The 23,971-nt window shown below is 41.3% G+C and overlaps 1 protein-coding gene across 1 annotated transcript in view; it reads left to right on the top strand.

The window, feature by feature from the left end:
- TGFB2 (transforming growth factor beta 2) overlaps nt 1-23,065 on the top strand; it is a gene marked incomplete at both ends in the record, with an annotated part of 71,038 nt that extends 47,973 nt beyond the window's left edge. Inside the window, 5 exon segments of the mRNA XM_084283408.1 lie at nt 16,539-16,671; nt 16,787-16,897; nt 20,128-20,302; nt 20,886-21,039; nt 22,907-23,065. Coding sequence (XP_084139534.1) covers nt 16,539-16,671; nt 16,787-16,897; nt 20,128-20,302; nt 20,886-21,039; nt 22,907-23,065 — 732 coding nt within the window.
- Nucleotides 23,066-23,971: the final 906 nt, after the last annotated feature.

Here is a 23,971-nt window from a genome sequence, read left to right on the forward strand (position 1 = left end):
ATTGTCACTGAAGAAGCAAATTCAGTCTTGCATAGAAGCCATCACAACCCCACAAAACATCCTCTGTGTGTGAACAAGCTCAAGCAGAGGCTCCTCTACCTAGGTAATGAGTCAGCTTGCACACATGCTAAACCAATTAAGGTCAACTGCATAGAGTCTGTGCATATGTTTGTGGAACTATTTTCTAGAGCATATTTCGTGTAAAACATAGTTCATCTCACCAACAAAACCAACAGCGAAAAAGGAATCAACTCCCTGCAGTTTTATACTGGCTAAAACTGACAGTTGTTCTACCAACATGGGATTTGTTCAGCTGAAAACCCTGCTAGGGAAGAAGTCATCGTGTTAAATAAAGTGTGTTGAATCCTTCTTTGGCTCTGTTTTTGCTGCCCTCATTTGCTGCACCTGAGCACAGCCACGAGTTTGCAGCACAGTAAAGCCTGGGTCTGATCCTGTGGGTGCAAATTTGAGTTAGTTATTTCCCTCACTTTCAAAGTTCACATTTTTCTGCCTGGTCTGCTCAAGTGTGAACAAAGCTTGTAGCAGATGCAATTTCTGCATAAGCCAGCCTTAGAGACTGATAGCAGGAAAAGATGCACTAGATTTTTAAAACATGATTTAAACAGGAGAGAAATGTGATTCCCCATTGAATGGGGTTAGGTCTGCAGGTGGTCACCAGGTGCTTGCTGTCAAGACTGCAACCTGGCTGTGTGCCTTTCCAAGAAGAGACTGGCAGAAAAATTGACTAAATAACATGTCACTTGTTAAAAGAGAAAGCTAACAGAAATCTTTGAAAGTCAGTGGTGTCCTTGGTGTGTAAGAGCCACACAAAATTATGCTTCATGTCCCCATGCTGTTGCCACACCAACCTGTCAAAATGATCATATGTTCTGACTTGACCTCACTATTCAGACATCCTAAATGTTGGTAATGGCATCCCTGTGTTTTCTGAGAGCTATTAATCAGTTACCTGGAAGGAATACAGTTGAGATTACCTGAGCTCAGCTCATTGCACCTCTATGTTTGAGGAATGCAGGATGCAAAAAGTTCAGCAGAGGTAGGGAAGAAAGGGCCTTTACTTGGCTGGGAATTCGGATTGTGACAAGAAACAGCTGGTGCTCATTTGAGAGAGGCTGACTCCAGCAAGTCTGTGCCCATGGAAATGGCTGACACCTGCACCTAGGGCAGGTACCTCGGTCTTGTAGATAAATATATAGCTGGTGAGTAAGGCAGTCTTTTTTTTTTTTTTTTTTTTTTTTTTTTTTTGAGGCTGGGTGGGACATACTGATTGGAGTGTTGGGTGAGTAATGAGGTGCTGGTTATTGTAGGATTAGAGCTTTTCTATAACCAAGAATTAGGCTTGCCAGAGGCGGCGAGCTGTGAGTGTGTTTGTGCCAGGTGTATGCTAGGCATGATACTTGTTCCTTCTCCTGCAGAGAAACAAGCTGTTCCTGGAGCATTTCCCTGTAGAGAATGTATCAAAATGATGACAGCTGCCTGCTAGTGCTTCTCTCTTCTTTACTCCTTATAAGCTCCTCTCGTCTTTTCCTTCCTCTACTCCTCCACCCCTACTCTGCCCTTTGGTCATATTTACCACTTCTTGCAGTCTTTTATGCAGTGCTCCCCAAAAGCTTGTATGCAGGTATTACCTTAGCTCTACGATGGCTGGTCTGTACTGCCTGGGTTTCTTATCATTGGCTCTGCTGCAGGAATATCGGAATCCCTAAATACTCCTACGCTTAATCTCCATCACAGTGTTTGAGACTGCACAGTGTTCAACAACAAGCAAATAGAAGGAGAAGTTGGAGAGGAGGGTGTGTAGTAGGACAATGCTGTTGAAGCATCCTAAAACTAAAAATGTCACCTTTAGAGAGTAAAACAAGGAGCTGAAAGTAGGGAAGGATGACTAGGAGGCATTGGTGCCATGGTACTGCTAGAGGAGCTTCAGGGTTGTGTAGGGATAGGGATGTCAAACAGTGGGGGAAGAAACAAACGTGAGGGGTAAGAGAGAATGAGGGAAGATGTGCATTTAATTGGAAGTGGAAGAGGCAAATATATTCTGTAGGGGCTGGAAAGTTTCACAGGTATATTTGCTTGAAGCTTGGAAAGCCATGCATAGAGAGAGAGCCTCACAAAGGAGATTGCTGGTAGGTTTGGCAAATATATCTGCTCCTCCTCCTCCATGCATAAGCACTGCTTCCTGTCTTGTGAGATAGTGCTGGGCTTGCCAGGGCTGTTGTGCCCAGAAGCAACAATGTGGTTTTTTTGTTTTTTTTTTTTCTTCCCTCTTTCTTTCTTTCTTTCCTCCCACCAAGTTTCGGGTTGCCTACTGTTCTAAGTGTTTTGCTTTGCCAAGGAGATCTTCTTGATGAGGGTTTTTCAAATTCCTTTCATACCTGTAGTTTCAGGGAATGGTTGTTGCTGCGTCTTCTCCTCTTTCTCAGTCAAGCAGGAAGAGAGGGGCAAAAGTCTCCTGGGGAGAGGAAAAGCTCTCTTGCTGTGATTCAGTGGGAAAGAGGGCACCCCTGACCACGGGCAGGTCTAGAGCAATCCACTTTTGTCCAGTGGCAGTTTAGTAGCAGCGTATACACCAGTGATGCAGAAAGGACAATACTGCTCTGAAGGACTATTTTAGGAACAGTGAGACAGACATGTAGGGAACATAGAAAAAACAAGCAAGCAGAATATAAATATTTTGTTTCTCCTCCTGATTCTTTCTTTGTGTGGTCCCCTGACCTTACAGATCTACGATCTACCCTTAAAATGAGAAAGAAATGCAAGACTGCACCTTTTCAGCTAATCTTTCCTCCGGCTCCACTTGGCTCATTTTTCCAAACCACATCAGAGAAGGACACAGTGTTTTGCTGCAGCCCTTGTTTGCACTGACTCCAGGAAGGCAGTCTGGGGCTGCTTGGCATGGTGACCCAGAGCCGTGGCCCCTTGTGCCTAGCCCCAGAGCAGGAACAGCAGGATCCTGTACCCACCCGCAGTGGCAAGGTCAGAACGGAGAGGACGCTGATACGTTTGTTTTGGGAGCAAGTGGTTGTTTATCCACTGGCCAAGCCAGCTGCACCTGGGCAGTAGGTCCTGGAGATGAATTTTTCTGGAGGTGCCCTGGACACATCCTGCCATTCAGGTTCATGGACCCTGCTGAGCTGGGCAGCTCCCCGTCCACATGTTCATGGTTCTTCTGTGGTGTTTGCAGGCTTTGAAGTCTAAACTGGTTTCTCAGGTAGCCTTACTGACCGCAGGGGAGTGTATCCAGGGAATTAATGGGACTGAAGTTAAGTCCCTTTGCAAAGTCCCATGCAGTGCTGGTTTTCCTCTGTTCAACTCATGCCTCTGCTCTCAGGATGCTCGGCAAGGCTCAGAGCACGGTGAAACGTGCTGCATCTCGCTGCCTGCTTTCAAATAGTCTTCTGGAGCCAGGGGGGGAGTGGTAATCCCTGAGAGCAGAAACAGTTTCTTTAATGTCTTTTTTCACCCAAAATACTTCTCTGAGTATTTGAGGATTAGTCGGTCACGTCTGTGCGTTCCTGTGCAGATGGGAAATGCAGTACACATATTAAGTAGTTTTAAGATAGGAAAAAAAAAATAAAGCTCATAGAAGTGGGAGCTAAGCTTCTTTCATAACGCTGGTATAAAATCTTCTGTCTTTTCTTGGCTCTAGTTAAGTGAAGCCATAAAGAATTAAGTTATTTAAAGGCACTATCTTTTCTGTTATTTCTTCTGCCTGAAAGTGAGAGTTAATCCACTCATGGTGCTGCTCAGCTAGCAGCATGTTGGAGAGTGGGAAGCTGGAGGGAAGGAGGGGAAGCAGCATAGCCTCAGGGGCAGCCAGTGCTCTCCTATGCTTCTCCACTGTACTGTGGTTTCGTGATGCGCTTCTTAATGTGCACCAAGACTTCAGAAAATATTAAGGGGATAGAGTACTCTTGGGGGAGGGAGAAAGAGTAATATTAAATAAAAAAAGCTTTAGCATCCTCCAGTGGCCCTTGCTATGTTTTTAAAGATTTATGCCAAATGCAGGCTTTATTGGAATTTGATCAGATAAAGCTTGGTTGTTATGGGAATGTCTTTGTTCATCAGTTTTCTTGCCTGCTTTGAAGACTTCATCACATCTTTTTTTTATTAAGGTGCTTCTGTATTTATGAATAGAGTCCCTGCACCCTTCAGAAAAAAAGCTTGCCTTTTATGAATAAGCATTCCAAAAAATAAATAGCACCATAGCAAAGCTGGACAGGTGAAAACCCTCGCGGGGCAAAAAGTAGTTGTTCAGGGAGCATTGTGGTATTGTTTTTGAGGTAGTTTTATTATGTACAGACGGTCAAACAATAAAAAGTAATAATTGCTTCCTATGGAAGCAGTGCCATGTTTTGATAACACATCATAAAGCATCACAAAAATGCAGCTAAAGCACGGGATTTTAGCATTGTTGTTATCTGATTATCTGCGCATGTGGGTAGCTTGTGGTTGGTGGATGAAGGGATGTACTGCATGAAGTGTCCAAGCAAATAAATGTACAACACCAGGCTAAAGCCCGGGGGGACACTGTGTTATGACAAGCAAGCAAGTGGGAGCAGACCTTTGGTCTTTCTATGTTGGGGATGGTCCCATCCATGCCAAGGGCTCCTGTGGCACTCACATGGGGTCTAGGAAGAAGTGAATACCCTCCACACAGTGTCTAACCTGTTTTCTTTAAGGATCTCTCTCCTTGCTTGGAGGTATAAGAAGGAAGATGCTGTGGAACATATTACCCCACTATGAGTCAGATTTAAATTTAAACCACAATCAGTCTTTCAAATGCTTTCAGTTCAGACAGTGTTTTGTCTTGTTTTTCGGTTAGGGAATATGTTTAAAGTGAGCTGCTATAGATTTGGGCCAGATCTCAGCGGTGCAAATCTGAGGCAATTTACACTGGCTGCAGTAGAGCTACTCTAGATTGATCTAAGTATAATCAAGAGCAGAGGGGCCCTGCTTGCTATTCCCCCCTCCCCGCCCCCCCCCCCCCCAAAAAAAAAAAAGAAAAAAAAGTGCTGTCTCTAGTGCCATGGAACAAAATCCCAGGAAGCAGAGTTTGTGGCACTCAGCTGGCATGGGACGCCTGTGCTACACACATCACCTGGGGCATTTGATTCCAATTGACTGCTGTTGCTGCAACCCACAACTGAAGTATTTGGGTCCCACAATTTATGTATTGCGGTCCTGAAACAAAATTCTTGCAATATGAAAGGTTATGATTAAATGGCAAATGTGCAGTGCTCTTTGTTGTGCCAAACTCAGTGTATACTGTGGATCTAATAACTTTTGGCTCTACCAGTCCTCCCTGGCCCCCCACCAACTGAAGACCAGAGGATCAGAGGAAATTGACTTGCAGCATATTTCAGTCAAATTGCTGCTTTCTCTTTGTTTCAGAATCCTTTTTTTTTTTTTTCTTGTTGTTCTGAGTAGTGTATCCCCTACAAAATACTCTACAATGTCTCAAATGTAGCAAGTACTTTTGGCAAATAATCTGAGCATGATTGAAAGGAAGTATTTACTGGTGCATCATATTCTTTGCCATTTGAGACTTATCTTGGATGCAGCCAGCTCTTGCCAGAACAGAGCAGTTACTGAAGGCAACTTGAAGTATGTAATACCCCATTAGCTGCTGGCATGAGCTGGTGCATACTCCCAACTTGACCTAACAGTAGTGTAGGGCGCTGAGCTGATAGATTTATTACAGTTTGTGGTGTGTGTATATTATGGGGAAAGTAGGAATGTAGGACACAGGTCAGAGATAAGCCTCTCAATTTGGGTTCTTGCTCTTTGGGTTGCAATCTGGCAGGGAAACCAGATTCATGTTAGGCTGAGACACGCACAAGTCTGAACCAAACACTGCAGCTTGATAGTTACTGGGCTGGTGAATATCATATTGGTGCTAAGAGGCCCATTGTAGGTAAGGTGCTGAGGAAAGCTGGGGAGCTTTGTTGTCAGACAGTTCACCTGAGGGCTAGCTAGTGAACAGAAATGGCTGCAAGAAATGAGAAAGAGCAACTCTTGGGTCCGGAAAAAAGAAAACGGTGCTATAGAGCCTTTTCCAACTTAAGCGCAAATGACATGCCCACAGCAAAGAGACCCCAGAAACAATTCCATATCACTCATGTGATGAGACAGCAAAAGGACTCTGGGCTTCCTTATGCCCTGTTTCCTTGTCCAGTAATGAAGAAAAGCTGTGGAGGAGAGGTAAAGGAAAATAATGTGCAGCTTTGTAGGAGAGAAGCCTGTATGAAGAATAGATGAGGGGAGAAAATGGAGGATGGAAGTGGTTTGGATGGAAGTTTCTGGTGGGAAGAGAAAATTATAAGAATGAAGGAAGAAGAACAAGGCAAGAAGAAGGGAAGAAAGAAGAGTGACTTGTGAAAGAAGACAGCATCTTAGAAAAAACAGTAAGTCCAAATATTAAAGCAGCAGATGAACTTTAATGCAAAAATTTTGTGATGAAATGCATATGAACATGAAGTATAGCTATCAGAGACAGGACAGATGAAGGAGTTGGAAGACCTGAGCTTAGAAGGGAGATGAACACAGGAGTACCCTGCAAGGACGTAGGGAACTTGGCTAGGAGACAGGAGAACCCTCTCTGTTTTTGTTGACTTTGGCTCCTCTTTGTTGATATTTTAATAAAACATAAAGTGCCTCTGGCAAGTTAAAGCTAAATGCTAGATAAGTTTACAGGATTTCTTGTTTCGCTTTATTTTATGTAAAATCTTTTTTAGGAGCTATCTTAAAATCTTCTAAACAGCAGGAAATTGCAGTCAATATTTCAAAATCTTCCAGAAGAAGGACCCCAGACCCTCCGTTCTTGTTTATCACTTACACAACACAGAGTCTCCCTGCCTGCTTAAATGTAAATCAAGCAGAGCAGCCGCAGGGGGCCCCAGCAAGCACTGCAGATATATCTTCGGCAATGGGAGGAAGGCCCTGCTTGGGGAACGAATGGAGAGGAAATCCCTTCTCAGACTCCATCCTCTTCCATGAGGCTCATTCCCTCACCACAGTGATGCAATTAGTCAGCCACAGTGAATCCCTGACATACATCATTTCTCTTCCTTTTCTGACCTGCTTTAGCTGCTCGTCTCTTTTACCCCCTTGCACTTCACCTTCTTTTACCTTTAAGCGAGTAGCAGCTGACACTGTAAGGGAATCCTGCTGCAGCTGTAGTTTATCCAGATATAAAAGGGATTGGGTTATGTGTGCAATATGTTCTTTTTATTTGCAAGTTTGCATGAAGAACGTGTCTGGCAAGTTCTGAGCAGATGGATCGTAGAGCTATGGCTTTTTTTTTTTTTTCTTTTTCTTTTTTTTTTTTTTTTTTTTAAGACTCTGGCAAGTACTCCATACCTTTGTATTTTGGCAGGAACTCTGCATCTCATATACTAGTCTCTAAAGACTGCCCTCGTTTTGAGCCTGATTTGGAGACCTTTGCAAGTAATGGAAAGGCTTCCACTGATAAGCAAGGGGGCTGTAAACCCCTTTTAGCTGCATCACACTGAAGGCAGAATCTGAATTACTCTTCTGCAAAAGCGGTTATGAAAATAGTGTAAGTTTACATCGAATTTTTGAAAAAAAAATACACAGTTGGTTTCTTGCACTAGTGATGAGAAGAAAAAAACTAAGATTATGATAGCTGGTAGATTCCCAATTAACTGGCAAAATATGTTATATGGAGGTTTTGGTGCTTTACAACATATGTTTCCACATATGAGTAAGAAACTGGATAGGGAGATTGTAGTGGTTTGCAGTAGAATTAAAGGTTTGCTTATCCTGGTGTCCAAGACCTTGAACTCAACAAGGGAGTGAGAAAGGACTGAGAATTAGCATTGCCATTTTTTTAACTTTAAGCTTCACAAGGGGCTGGATGAAGTCCATGAGAGCTGTCTGAGGAGACCTTTGAAATCTGGACTGAGGCAGCAAATTATTCTTTCAGCAGAGTGAATAGTATGTAAGAATTTGGAAACCACAAGCAGCTGCATATGCAGACCTTGGGAATCCAGTCATCATGCTGCACGGGATTAGGCTGGAGTCCCCTGCAGTATTCTGCTAGTCCAGAAGAGATTATTTTAGATGGCAGTTTTCAGCCACGATGTTCTGCATAACAGAATTTATCTCTGCTCTGATGTTAACCATCATTAGCACATCATTTACCACTGGATCTCATTGTTTGGACTTATTTACTTTGAGCTCACAAGTACATGTCAGGTTATTTCCATTATTGTAAAAGGCCCTTGAAGTTCCAATGGAAACCATGGATAATGATGATAAGTAAGAGAAAGATTAGTGAGTCTGCCAAGATGTTGTAATACAAGAACATCACAGAAGTCTGAAATGACAGGAGAGAAGGGAAGGAAGGAAGTTATCAGGGAGCCAACGGCATCTGGAGGGAGGAGATCAGACAGTCCAGAATAAACTGGGAGGAAAACCAGATTAATAGCAGGTTTTTACAAGATAATACCCTCTTTACTGTTCCTTGGTGATGGCAGATCTCATGCTGTCTGACAGCTGTGACCACCCAAAGTACCAGGGCAACAAAGCAGACACAATAGATATTTTTAAGTGACATACAATCTTATTATTGTTTTGAAAGCTCATCAACTTGTTTTAAGAAACCAGAAGTCACCAAAAATATTTTCAAACAGTTGCTGAATATAATTCTCAAACCTAGCTATAAAATGCCCTTGCTGCTGATGCTTGACCTTTGATTTGTGAGTAGGGTTTTCTTGGCTGCAGCAGGTATATGCAATTGATGTATCAGTCTGTGTATCATCACAGCTGGATCACATTCATCTTTGCTTGTTTGCTTGGTTTCGGTGAGGTGATGAATTTATTAGTCAAAACTGTTCCACTATAAATTATACTTAATTGTAATTTTCCTATTCTTTTGCATCTGCTTGTGGTAGTTATGGGGGAATAGGAGTAGCTACTGGCCAGGCCATCAAACTTGAAATAAACTAAGCAAGTTGCTGTTGTGGAGTTATTTAAAAGAACCAGCTTGTGTTTCTGTTAACTTTTTCCTTTTATGTGTGTAATGAGTCATGAAGACAGGCTCCTCAGGTGTCTGTTCTGAGCAGTTATTGTTTAAAACACATACACTAATGTGCTCATTGAGTTATCCCCTACTTTAGCTCTGTATATAAATGAGAACAGGAGTAGGCAAAGGAAAATCTGAGCAAAGTGATTGCTTTTCTATTAACGGAGTCCTGGGTTTTGGAGGTTTTCTGGTTTTGAACTGATGTAATTACACTGACACCAAACACTGGTACTCTGCTGAGATCAGCTTCTGATATGCCTCATTTTTAAAGAAGCCATGTTTCTATGAATTTTAAAAACATTCTGCTTTGTTTGTTATCATGAATTATAGTGTTCTCAGTATACTTTGCAGTTTATAAAATACAGCCTAAGACAATCCCTGTCCTTATTTATATACTCAGAACTGTGTGATAGGAGGATAAATGTATGCATATGAGTAAACAGTTTTTATCCTCCAGTATTTTAGTGAAGATTTCAGCTACATGATACTTTTTTATTTTTAGTGTATCAGTTTATGCTCTCCAGTTGGTTGAAAAACAAGCAGAGCAGTTGGCAGAAGTACTGTAGATGTCACTCTTTTTTGGAAACATGTTTGTGATTCTTCTGCAGCCAGTTCATGACAAAATTAAGCCATTTCACCACTGAATCGCTGGTCATGGTGATTTGGGATATGTTTCCAAGGTAGCATCCGGGTCCAGCCTCCTCTAACAAATGAGGAGGATTGCCGATAAATCCTTGCCAGCAGATCAGAGTCTCCCTTTGAGGACTGGGCAGAACAGCCCAGAACCAATGCAGAGCAAAAGATTTCAGTGGGATTTATAAAATACCAGAAATCTGGCAGGTCTCACATGAGGGTGGCATGTAAAGGCTGTCATCACTGAGATCTCCAACAGGGCTTCCTAAACATGTCCCTGTACAAGTAAGAGCAATACTTTGTATCTGTCTGGCTACTTCATAAAACCTTTCCTGCGATTACGTGCATTTTTCATATAGTCACTATTTTCTTTGTGCTGCTGGCAGTAGCTGCATGTATTTGATATCTTGAGATCCTTCATGGGGATTCATAAGATATTTTTTTCCTTTTTTTTTTTTTTTTTAAATGGTCAGTATAGAAATATTCTGTGTTCAGTTTTGGGGCCCCTCACTACAAGAAGGACACTGAGGTGCTGGAGCATGCTCAAAGAAGGGCAACAAAGCTGGTGAAGGGTCTAGAAAACAAGGCTTATGAGGAGCAGCTGAGGGAACTGGGATGAAGGCTCAGGGGAGACCTTATTGTACTTTACAATTACCTTAAAAGAAGTTGTAGTGAGGTAGGGATTGGGCTCTTCTCCCAAGCACCAAATGATAGGACAAGGGGAAATGGTCTCACGTTGTGCCAGGGGAGGTTCAGGTTGGACATTAGGAGAAACTTTTTTACTGAAAGGGTTGTACAGAATTGGAATGGGCTGCCCAGGGAAGTGGTTGAGTTACCATTCCTTGAGGTCTTCAGGAAACATGTAGATGTAGAACTTAGTGGTGTGGTTGGATTTGCCAGTACTGGGTAAAAGGTTGGACTAGATGATTTAGAGGTCTTTTCCAACCTGAATGAAAAAAAAAAAAAGGCAAGGGGAAGGTTAGCAGTGCACATAGAATGACAGCTAGAAGGCAAGGCTCAAGTATGCACGCTACTGTGTCAAGTAGAGATTGATGAAGAGTTTTGACTAAGTATATGCTTTCATGTGAAAGGGAGGAATTATGTACAAAAAGAGGGTAGATAAAAACAAATTGTTTTTAAAATTTACAGCAGTGCTACTGAATGAAAATTATTCTGCGTACTGGGCTAGAAGTCTGCTGGATAACCTTTTTGTTACCTATCTATCTATTCAGCTAATCCTCGCATAATGTGATTGTATGTTCTTTAATAGAAAAGGCAATGTTCCTTAATACTTTTGAAGGGGACTAAATGAAGATATATATGTGGTAGAACATCCCTATGTCTAGAAGCTTGAGAGATTTTGTCCAACCTGAATTTTCAGATTGTTAGTCTTGAGCTTTCACTCATGCACATGTGAAGGTGTGCATGCTTGTACCTACATGCATGCAGTTTTTGTGCATTGTCAGCTACTTGTGCATGCGCTGAAAACTGAGGGAGGTAAGGTGGTATGTGTGAAAATCTCTTAATCATGCAAGTGATTGAATTTGTCACTTCTACATGTGGGTAATGATGCACAATACTCCCCCAACCCCCAGAAACCTGAACAATCCAGGTCATGATCCACAGACATATCAAACTTCTGCCTCTTTAAGAGGGAGTGTTTGGATGAGGTGCTAGAAGGAAATGAGTAAAGATTGAACTAAAAGTTTAATTCTGTCTTCTTTCTCTCTGGTATGTTTTTTTTTGTTTTGTTTTGTTTTGTTTTTTTTTTTTTTCCTTGTCTTATGTTAATATATGTGAACTAAATATGCGAACTGAAAACTGTTGGACAGAGGTTTTCACCTTTCAGGCTGCCTGCAGATCCAAGTTGTGCAACAACATTTTTTGTAGTGTTAGATGTGGTTGCAATGGGCTAAGCATAAAAGCAAGACAATGTTTATAGGCAAAGCAATGTTTACAGATGAAGGTAATATCTTCTAAGACCTGTCAGTATAGTTGGAAGAAGCAGATGAACTTTAAAGCACAGAAGCCACAAGGCATAGGAAAAACTTTTCTTTTTTTGCAACTAAGATAGCTCATCTAATAGGAAGAAATTATTGGAAATACCAAAAGAGAAGTTTTTCAGTGGGAATGGGCTTGAATGGTGCGTTAGGAGAAAAGGACTGATGAAGGTATGACCAGAAAGGCAGTACAAACTACAAAAAAACAAACCAGAGAGGGGGGAAGATGGCATTGAGAGCCTAAAATACTATATCATATAATAATTTCTGGAAGGCTCACTTGAAGACTGTATTGTAGCTATAAACTTTGCTAGTTTCCTTCAAAGACACCATTTTAATTACTACTGTGCATCATGTTGCTGCTTCAGCATGTATGGAGTTGAAATGCAGTGCAGGAAAAGTGCATTTCATCAGAAAAAGTTATTCATCTGGTGGGTTTGGCAGAGGAAACAGACTGATGGGTCTAGGATTTTATCATCCATTTGCTCTGTGTTACAACTACTATTTCTGCACTTGCAAGGATAAGTGCAGAAAAAAAAAGGAAAAATTTGGAACAGTGCGGCTAGATCATTTTTGCTTGAGATTGAAGTAGACCTGCTAATTTCATTGTGTGTGGTACTCATCACATTGAACAGCTTTTTGCTTAAGAATTATGAGTGTCTGCTTAATACATTATGCCAATTGTGGAAATTACTTATGCTATACTTAGTTTGTGACTTTTTAGCTCCATCTTCATTCTTTTTTTTTTTTTCCATGAATATGTTGCATAAATCACATGGAAAGGAGCCTTGCTTTCAGATACCCTAGATTCTTCCAGGTAGATTATATCTGGCTCTTGTAACCATACTGTCCATCGTGTTCTATAGCTTTGAAACCTGCAAACACTTTTCTTATCATTCAGTTCATAGGTCAGGATGAATGTTCTTTGTACTGTTAAATATGTGTGGTAATGATCTCTTGTACTTTTACAAATGTCTTTCATGCCAGATACATGTTGCCAATCCCTCACTTTGTCTTTTCATAGGAGTGAGACTGGAATAAAGACATTATCTTTTGGATACCAAGGCACAACCAAGTCTTCAAAACACATCTAAGACCAATTATAGTTAACATCAAGAGATTACTTTTGGCATGTTGCTTACTTTTAGATCCTTACATCACTGCCAAAACTGTGAGGTATGCAGTTTCTGGAGTCTGTGGAAAGATATGACTGTGCAGAAAGGACAAGAAATTAGCCAAGTTCTTGAGTCTTATTTGTTCTCCCCCTCCCTCCCTCCCCCCCCCCCCCCAGCACATCTCTGCGGAATGACAGCTGCATTACGTCCTCAGAAACACTTGAGTTGACCTGATAAAGACCAAAGAGAAGGCAAAGTTATATTTGTGCTTCTCTGGGACTTTCCCAGCATTGATTGCAGATTCTCTCATCTCTGGCACTTCTGAGCAATGGTAGTCCCCTTGCTGCTGCCAGACTCTCTGTAAACAGTTGTTCAAACACTTTGAAGGCTGCCTCATAAAAAGGAGTCTTAGTGTTGAATGTTTGAGTGCCCTGAATTTCTACTGGAGACCTTAACATCCCCTACAAGTGACATTTGGTAATTTTCTGGATTGGGACCAACACCTTCCCATGTCTTTCTGCTTCTTTTGTCCTGCTGTAAATGTTTTGTGTGTAAATCAGAAAGAAGGCACAGAGCTTATCCTACTGCTGTTTTTCTCATAATTCAAAGATTATTGTAGGAGCTGTGCTGCTTACCTGTAAAAGGTACAGCACTCCCTTGAAATAAAGAGGGAATCTCTACATGTTGGATAGAATGAGGGCTTTTCAAGCAAGCTTTTATGTTTCATTAAGAAAAGCCTAATTTTATTATGATGACATAATTTCACACCTCTTCTGAAATATTTTTCTTCATATATATATAATGTGGTTTCATCACTGATTTATACCAGCAGTTTGCTAGGTATCAGGCTGTCCTGTGCTGAGAAAATAGGAGGAAATAGTGACACATGTCTGTCAGTTACTCTTTAACCATCCAAGTCCATTACCAATGGAGTAAGAACTCAAAACAATACACGAACTCAAACTGCTGGTATGCCAGAAGTTACGAAGTGATGTTATCATGTGGTATGTTGATTGGAGTCAACTTAACATTGCATGGCATTCCAGCTTCCTGCATCACAAAACTATCAACATAGTTTAATAGTTTCATAACTGGGAAACCAGAAACCTGTTAGCAGCCAAAAGCCCAGTTGTTTTCAGAAGCAAGGTAAATAATAGCGGCCTATGCTTGTTTATGGAAAAGCAGTCACTGAAGTTGTTTAGATACAAAGAAGAATGTGAGCATTTGTGGTGGTTTTACAGTGAGGGTTAGCTAATTTTCCACACAACTGCTGTCACACTCCCCCTACTCAAAGGAAAAGGGGGAGAAAATAAAATGAAAAGTGCTCAAGGGTTGAGATAAGGACAGGAAGATCACTCACCAATTATCATCATGGGCAAAACAGACTCACATAAGGAGATTAATATAATTTATTTCCTATTACTAGCAGAGTGGAACAGTAAGAAACTAAAAGCAAACTAAAAACACCTTCTCCCCCCATCCACTCTTTTGTGTCCTCCCCACAAGTAGCAAAGGGGAACCAGGAATGGGGGCTGCGGTCAGTCCCTGACACTTTGTCTCCACTGCTCCTTCATGGTCACTCTCTGCCCCTGCTCCATGTAGGGTCCCTCCCACGAGATACGTCCTTCCCGAACTGATCCTGAGGGGGCTGCCCACAGGCAGCAGCTCTTCAAGCACTGCTCCCACATGGCTCCGTACCATGGGGTCCATCCCCCCAGGAGCAAACTGCTCCAGCACGGGTTCCCTATGGGTGGGTGACAGCTGCCCCCAGATCCCCTGCTCCTGCATGGGCTCCTCTCCACGGGCTGCAGCTCCAGCCCAGGGCCTGCTCCTGCGGGGGCTCTCCATGGGCTGCAGCCTCCTCCAGGCCATGTCCACCTGCTCTACCGGGGGCTCCTCCATGGGCTGCAGCATGGAGATCTGCTCCGTGTGGCACCCATGGGCTGCAGGGGGACAGCCTGCTCCACCAGGGGCCTCTCCACAGGCTGCAGGGGAACTGCTGCTGTGCACCTGGAGCACCTCCTGCTGCACTGATCTTGGGGCCTGCAGGGCTGCTTCTCACTCCTTGCTCTCACAGCTGCTGTTGTGCAGCAGATTCCTTTTCCCCCCCTTTTCTTAAATATTTCTCACAAAGGTGCAAACAACATTGCTTATTGGCTGGGCTCTTTGGCTCAGCCGTGGGTCCCTTCGGAGCTGGCTGAAACTGGCCCTTATCTAACCTGGGGCAGCCTCTGGGCTATTTTCAGAGGCCACCATTGCAGCCCCTGCTACCAAAACCTTACTGCATAAACCCAATACAGCACTTGAAATTCCAGGCATACGCTGCTCTGTCTTGAGGTGGAGTTGAGGGTTTTTTTGTTTGTTTGTTTTGTTTAGTTAATTTTTATTTCATGCTCAGTAGCAAGCTTTACTGAAACTTTTGACACAAATAAAAACACAGCTAGCATCCAGGTTGGGACAGAAGTGAAACTGTCTGTTGCACAGATCATTGTGTGGCCACAATTCAAACCTGCATGCCCTCAGATTACCTGTATGGACAGTATTTTTTTTCTCTTCAATGTGTAACCTGTACCAAAAGTCAAAAGGAAGGCTTATGGGTAAGCAATATAATATCTTCCTTCAAAGTGCTGACTGTATTGTACAGGCTCCACTTCAGCATTTGATGTCACAGAATTACAGACAGGGTGAGGTTGGCAGGGACCTCTGGAGGTCATCTGGTTGAATCCCTGCCTTGCTCAAGCAGGGACACTTAATGAAGATTGCCCAGGACCACGTCCAGGTGCCTTTTGAAGATCTCCAAGGAGGTGGACTCCGCAATCTGGGCAACCTGAGTCAGTTCTCCATCAAGCTCACAGTAAAGCAATGCTTTCTTATGTTTAGATAGAATCTCTTGTGTTCTAGTGTGTGCCCATTGCCTCTTGTCATGGCATTGGACACCACTGAAAAGAACCTGGTACTGTCATCTTTGCATCCTCCGCTCAGGCGCTTGTACCCATTGGTAATACAAGGTACAAAGATCCCCCCCATACCTCCTCTTATCCAGGCTGAACAGTCCCAGCTCTCTCAGCCTCTCCTCATAGTAGAGGTGCAAGAGACCTTTTATCATCTTGGTGCCCCTCCATTGGATATGCTCTAGCCAGTGTAAGTGTTACTAATGACGGTGAAACAGCTTCCAGTTATTGTGATCTCCAAGAATGTGTGTTACAGGACAAGTTTTCAGTGTAGTCTTCCTGTGTGAATTCTCTTAGGAAGGAATATGTGATGGCATGTTTTGCATGAGGGTGTAAAATGATTTCCTTGGGGTGTTTTTATATCACCTTCCTCTCCCAGCGCTCCCGAAGAAGATAGTAAAGTAGGGAGCAAATATGAGAATGCGCTACTTGGTCTTGAAAGTCAATTATCATTTGCAGCACTATCCTAAGGGAAATGAGATGTGAAAAAGACCTCCCTAGTCAAGCACTTTTACTGAAATAGTCAAATTACTGAATCTCTGGTGTTGTTGCCATTGAAGTTGACCGTAAAGATTCTGCAGAAACTAAGAAATACTGTGTTATCTTTCAGTTTCAAAACACACCGTAGCTGTGCCTAAATGTACATCTATTGCATAGAGGTTTGAACTGTAATAGTAGAAAAAAACTATTTTATAACGTCGATGGTCCATTTTAATAAAAATCTGATAAATGTTAACTTGTAGACAAACATATGTATTGTTTCTTGCAGGTTCTAAAATCCAAAGAATTATCATCACCAGGACAGCGCTACATTGACAGCAAAGTAGTTAAAACAAGAGCTGAAGGAGAATGGTTGTCTTTTGATGTCACTGAGGCTGTGCACGAATGGCTCCATCATAGAGGTGACAACCAGTGTTTTGCCTTCATTCCTGCCCCACGTCCTCATCCATTAACTCATCAGTATTTCAGGCTCATTCCACATGTAAAACCAATTCCACTTACTTTCATGTTTTGCAGACAGGAACCTTGGATTTAAGATAAGCTTACATTGCCCGTGCTGCACCTTCGTGCCTTCCAATAATTATATCATCCCAAATAAAAGTGAGGAGCTTGAAGCAAGATTTGCAGGTAACAAATTAAAAAAATATGTTTCAAAATGTGGTGGTACTTACTAATTGAGGAGGGAAAAGAGCTTATTGCCTCTCTAAAATGGAATTACGATTATTGAAAATTTACACATTTGAGAATCTTGATTCTCAGCAGGTAGAAAATGGCATTGAAGGCACAAGGGTAAAACTATAACAGCTGAACTATTCTAAAACTAGATGGAATGAATAAGAAGCCATCTCATTCCATGCTTGCAGCTTTGATGTCCTTAAATATCTATATTACAGTTTGCAGCATGTGTGCTTGAAATATGTACATACAGTTTGAATGTAAGAAAGACTTATGCACAGTAGACCATCTGCTGTTGGGTAATCATGAGAAAACTTATTGAATGCTTTCAATATAAACCCTTTGACTGCTGTCCATCCTAGCACTGTAACAGTTCAGGCTTCAATAGAGAAGATTACTGGACATTTGAATCAGGATGTTATTTGGCAGACATAAATTGCTTGCAGTAGATGTGTGTGAACATGGTGCATATTATGAGTGTATTAGAGAAAACGATACTTGTTATGGCAAATTTCCAAAGTATACATAAGGTAACGGTTGGTTTGCTTACAGTGGCAGCTTCCTCATGTAGAAAGTGTCCCAGTCTTTGTAAATACCCATAAACACACACAGAATATATCACACACACAGAATCACACACAGAATTTCTAGGTTGGAAGAGACCTCAAGATCATCGAGTCCAACCTCTGACCTAACGCTAGCAGTCCCCACTAAACCATATCCCTAAGCTCTACATCTAAACGTCTTTTGGAGACTTCCAGGGATGGTGACTCCACCACTTCCCTGGGCAGCCTGTTCCAATGCCTCACAACCCTTTCAGTAAAGAAGTTCTTCCTAACATCTAACCTAAAACTCCCCTGGCTCAACTTAAGCCCATTCCCCCTCGTCCTGTCACCAGGCACATGGGAGAACAGACCAACCCCCACCTCACTACAGCCTCCTTTAAGGTACCTGTAGAGAGCGATAAGGTCGCCCCTGAGCCTCCTCTTCTCCAGGCTGAACAAGCCCAGCTCCCTCAGCTGCTCCTTGTAGGACTTGTTCTCCAGGCCCCTCACCAGCTTCGTCGCCCTTCTCTGCACCCGCTCAAGCACCTCAATGTCCTTCTTGTAGCGAGGGGCCCAAAACTGAACACAGTACTCGAGGTGCGGCCTCACCAGAGCCGAGTACAGGGGGACGATCACCTCCCTAGCCCTGCTGGTCTCACTGTTCCTGATACAAGCCAGGATGCCGTTGGCCTTCTTGGCCACCTGAGCACACTGCTGGCTCATATTCAGCCGACTATCCACCATCACTCCCAGGTCCTTCTCTGCCTGGCAGCTCTCCAACCATTCCTCTCCCAGCCTGTAGCTCTGCTTGGGGTTATTGCGCCCCAGGTGCAGGACCCGGCACTTGGCCTTGTTGAACTTCATGCAGTTGACCTCAGCCCATCGGTGCAGCCTATCCAGATCCTCCTGCAGAGCTTTCCTACCCTCAAGCAGATCGACACACGCACCTAACTTGGTGTCATAAATATATTAATATATATTAATATATTAATATATCATAAATATATTAATATGATAAATATTTCAATAATATTTAAATTACTCTGAGCAATGCTATCAGTTGCTTCAGAAAGAACTAATCAGTAGGTGCCAGAATTAAATAAACGTGTTGCAATGCTTTAGTGCCAGTGAAATGTGGCATGAAGTAACAGAAATGGCATGCCTGTATAATCTCCCACATCCAGTAGTGAAAGGTTGAGTCTCAGGTGAAGTCAGTGGAACTACATTAGTTAACGTTAAGTATTTCTATACATCTACTCACCATCATTAGCACATGCAATTTATTGTTACTTATATATGTAAATTATTTACATAAATGATTGTTAAAAAATTAAAGATTGGATTGAATTGATATTAAAAAATAGTGTGTAGTAAGGGTTATGGATATATGTGCTTATGGACAGTAGACAAAGTGATAGAGTAAGTATAAACTTCCTTGTGATTTTAAGCCATTCAAATTTCATTTTCTAACTGGGAAATTTTATTTAATTAATGACGCTATTGTTATCATTAATCAGTACATACTAAAGTGAAGTCATATTTGAACCAAACCAAATTTTGTTTATCCAGTTTTCATGTATTCAAATATGTCATGATTTGGTTCATTTGTTTTCCAGGGATTTGGCCTCATCAAGTATTACATTTATTTAACCATTGTTTCACTGCATTGAAATTTTTATTCTAATTAAATATATATATGCACTGTACCTATGAATTAAACCATTGTGTGTATTTAAAAAAAATGTTAGTATGAGATTTGATTACTGTAATTTTGAATGTTAAAAACCAAACCAAAACAAAAAACTTTAGATAGTATTATCTGGTAGAGGAGATTAATTTTTGAAAGGTTTTATGAACAGGCAAAACGTGAGCTATATTGACTCCTGGTAAAGACTAATACCAGGGGTTCTTTTGCCCATCCTATTGCCACGATAAGAAGCTAGTAATGTAACTAGTATAGAAAACACAAAATGTGAGGTCATTGATTTCTGATCTAAGAATAAATGTTTTGATCAACGTCCTTGCCATGTCCACATAAAAGTAGGAGTTAGAATAATAGATTTCCTTGGAAGAATTAGCAGAATTAATTAAACCGGCAATGAGAGACAAAGATTTTATAAGCACTAGAAAGACATAAATGTGATGGAGAAAACTAATGGGATGAAAGTAAGCAGTGGGAAATGCAGGTGTCCAGAGCAACTTTATTGGTGTTGCAAGGTTTTAAATGGTGCGTAGCTGTTAAAAGATGGGAATACTGCCCTAAGTGAAGTGACAAAAGTGTCACTGCTTAGGGCATTTGAAACTAGTTTAAGCAATGTAGATACAGCAGCTGAAGTGAGCAACCCCATATGTCTTCTCCATTATTCATTTTGGCATGAATGGCAAATGTAAATGGTAAATGTACTGAAATGCTGTTAAATGGCTGTGAGTGTGGGAGGGGTGATAGGATAGATGTGTTAGAGTTGTGTATATAGGTGGGATCTCAAATTGGAATTTACCTCCACTTCCCCAGTAAACATTCTCAGCTGACACCACCATTGCCCAGTTTCTGAGGGATTTTTTTTTAAAGAGATGGTTTATTTAATTTGTGAAGAAAAAAGCAACACAATGTTTATCACCAAAATGTATTTTTTGAAGGTATTGATGACTACACATATTCCAGTGGTGATGTGAAAGCTTTAAAGTCCAATAGGAAAAAATACAGTGGGAAGACCCCACATCTTCTGCTAATGTTGTTACCCTCCTACAGACTTGAGTCGCAACAGCCCAGTCGGCGGAAGAAGCGTGCTCTAGATGCTGCCTATTGTTTTAGGTAACTATGCATCTATATTTAGTATATTTACACAGGTATGCCAGCCTGTGAGCTGTAATGCAGTTGCTTATCATGTAAGAATATGTTTCTTTATTGTAGGCATTTTTACAAAGTGTGACCCCTCGTTCACAGACCTTCAGTTTCCATGCCCAGTGGGTATCTGCCTAATGTGCTCCACTCATTGTGTGGAGACAATGGCCAATGAGGCAGGTTAGGACCTTAGAAAGCAGAGACTGGGTTCCATCAGGGAGGATTCTCAGGCCCATCAGCACCATAATTACATCCAAATGATCACATCCACTGTGCTCACCTACTGAGAGAGGAGACTTAGTAGGACCTGGAGAACAGTACGTTAATGAACCTCCAGGCAAACCATTAGCTTGATATAAGCAAGTCCTGCCCTCTCTAAGCATCTGATTTCATTTATACTATAAGCTTCAATGGATGTGATTTAGTTTTGAATTTCTGGGACTCGGACTTGCCTGCCTGTAAAGAATTATTCAGGGGCAAGCAACTGGATTATTTTTATTCCCTATGTTGTCTTTGTTATGGCCAATGCATTTGTCTGTATTTTATTTTCCAGGAATGTGCAGGATAATTGCTGTCTGCGTCCACTTTATATTGACTTCAAGAGGGATCTTGGCTGGAAATGGATTCATGAACCTAAAGGATATCATGCTAATTTCTGTGCAGGAGCCTGCCCATATTTATGGAGCTCAGATACTCAGCACAGCAGAGTAAGTACAAATGTTTGGTAATTTTAAGCTTCTATTTTATAACCAAAAGGTGATACATGTTTCTAGGACTGTCATCAGTGCCAACCCCCAAAGCTTCCATTTATTATCTCAGTAACTGAGGCAATATGGTCTTATACTGACCTGCATGCTAAAGTTGAAGCAGAAGTCCTGTATCAGGACTGCAGAGATTTTTTTTTTTTTTTTTTTTTTTTTTTGTGGTCATCAGCATGATGTATGGACATATCAAATACTCTCTGTGACTGTGTGTATGGTGTAGCTTTGGAAGACTGCCTGAAATGGGACCTGGCATTGAAGAGCATGAGTGGAAGGTGGCAATGAGTTCCCTCAGCAGAGGCACCAAGGGAGGCACAATTAGAGTGATAATGGCTATGAGTCTTACCACTTGATTATCACCTACTTTATGACCTGCCTCATTCATTTGCTATTGTTACTGATAATCTACCATGCTGAATTTCATGATAATGTATGGATAGCTATATTTCTTCAAAATATGTATTCATTCTTGTACACTGAAAATTTATTTGTGAAGGAAGGATCTTGTGTCTGGAATGATTATGAACTAATAAGTGTATGGGATGGGATCTTTTATTTTAGGGATTGTACTTAGTATTTTAGCCAACTGTTTTAGGATGAGTGGTGTTCTGCTATTATGTGCTCATTCTTCTCAACTATCAATAAAAATATCTAGACAGTAAATACAAGAAGCAGACATTTGCATCACAGTTGTCATAAAGTAAGAATTTCCTGCTCAGGTCCATACTAAGGATGATATCTCACCTTTTCCAAGCCTTCTTTAAAATAACAGATCAGTGTCAGCCAGCAGTGAGCACTCTTCCTGTCCAAGGGGCAGCTTGTTTTCCTTTTGGTCTGTAAAGGCACAATAGTGAGTTCTTCTGAGCATATGGACCCAAGTGTAGGTAACTTGTATAGCTGTTGCTGGCTGTGGCATTGTAGTACTAGCAATGTCAGCTGGCAGTAGCAAATATATTTCAATAAGGTATGTATGTTCCTGCACTGGTGTGGAGTAGTAGTGTACACAGTTTGGAGCAGCACTTGTTTTTAAAGGAAAGAGGAAGAATAACTGTCATGGTCACAAATATGTGGTTTGGAAAGTTACCCAAAGAGTCAGAGGTTGCTTAATAAAGTAGTTAGTGTTGTTGCTGCCCTGAACAGGTCTTCTGTCTCTCTAAGCTGTAAATGTTGTGTTGAAGCTCTAGGAAAAGGTCACTTAGTGTTTAGCTAACACATTAATGGCATCCTCGGAAATACCTATGCATCATCAGCGGGTAACCCTGCATACTTCCCTTGCAGAGAACCATGCACATGAATCCAACGTGAAATAAAGCACCAGTGCTACTAACTTCACCACAGCTGATTTTCAGTTGGAGAAACTGCAGATGGAGTCACGATTCTCGCAGGGTGGCATTAGTGGATTTACTGAAAAATAGCAAGGGAGGAGAAGCAGAGCAATACTTTTGTACTGAAAGGCTCTCCTCTCCTGTAATGATAAATGGTAATCTGAAGACAGAGATGGTTTCTTTCTTACCTATCAGTACAACATGTGTGTTGCTTTAAAGGGCTATTCTTTCAAGTCAGTCTCCAAGCATGTATGTGTTACAAGATTCAAGACTGTGAGGATAAAATGTTAGGAAACTCAGACAGATTGTGACACCAGTTTAAAATGGAGAAGCATGCAAAAATATTCAAATATAGGCATCTTCCTACTGATTTCACTAGGCATTGTCCCAGGCGTTGTAGGAGGAAGTGATGCAGAAAGGAATTTGCTTTGCAGAGTCAGACAGGCAGAGGTAGCTGCCTTAATCTCTTATTTCCTTTCTCCTTCTAGGTACTCAGCTTGTATAACACAATAAATCCAGAAGCTTCTGCCTCTCCATGCTGTGTGTCCCAGGATTTAGAACCTCTCACCATCCTCTACTACATTGGCAAAACACCCAAAATTGAACAACTGTCCAACATGATCGTAAAATCTTGCAAATGCAGCTAAAGGATTCCCCAGAAGCAACGTGATGTGTGTGTATTAAAACAAAATAATCAAGGAAAAAGGATAGAGAGAATGAGAAGGAAGGAAGGAAAAATGAAAACCCAGGTTCAACAGTGTTAAAGGAAAAAAAAAAGAAGAAAAAAGCGGTACTAGTCTGAACTGTTTGAAAGTGTTTTTTTTTGTTGTTGTTTTGTTTTGTTTTTTTGTTGTTGTTGTTTTGTTTTTTAAAACTGGCATCTGAAGCAAAACATTGAAGGCCTTTATCTTACATTTCACCTACACATAGCGTGAGATAGACAAGAAGCAAGTTAAAGAAAAAAAAAACCTTTTAAAAAATAAACACTGGAAGAAATTTGTTAGTGTACTATGTGAAAGGAAAAAAACAGGAAAATCCCATGAAGTGGAGTTGCTGTATCTGTCCCGTGCCTTACTTGATCTCTCTGTATTGTTATACAATAGGCATCCTACCCATTCCTCTTAGTTGTAGAGTTAACAGTGCATTATTTATTTGTGTGTAAAAACTATCAAATGGACATTTCCATATTGCCATTGGAAAAAAGAAAACCAGCAAATGTGGACAAAATGGAGACCAAATAAGCTGCCAGAAATACATGTAAAGCCTAAAGGAACACAAGCTCAAAAGATTCTGAGAAGTAATGGTTAGTCTAGTTGGATTTAAGTAGAAATCAGTTACTACATTATTGAGAAACTCTGCCTTTAAAATACCTTATTTTTCATGCCAGCTGCCTAGAGAGGCTTCTTGTAAGGTCTCAAACCCTTGTTTTAAATACTGAATAACTTACTAATAAAGGACACTCTGTTTCAGTCTCAAAGACAAGTCTATAAGATTTTTTTTTTAACTGTAAATGATTTTAAATGTCAATTTAGTAAACCAGTGAAATATTTAAC

This window comes from Netta rufina (assembly GCF_964035555.1).
Source record: "Netta rufina genome assembly, chromosome: 3".
In the NCBI taxonomy this organism is placed as follows: domain Eukaryota; kingdom Metazoa; phylum Chordata; class Aves; order Anseriformes; family Anatidae; genus Netta; species Netta rufina.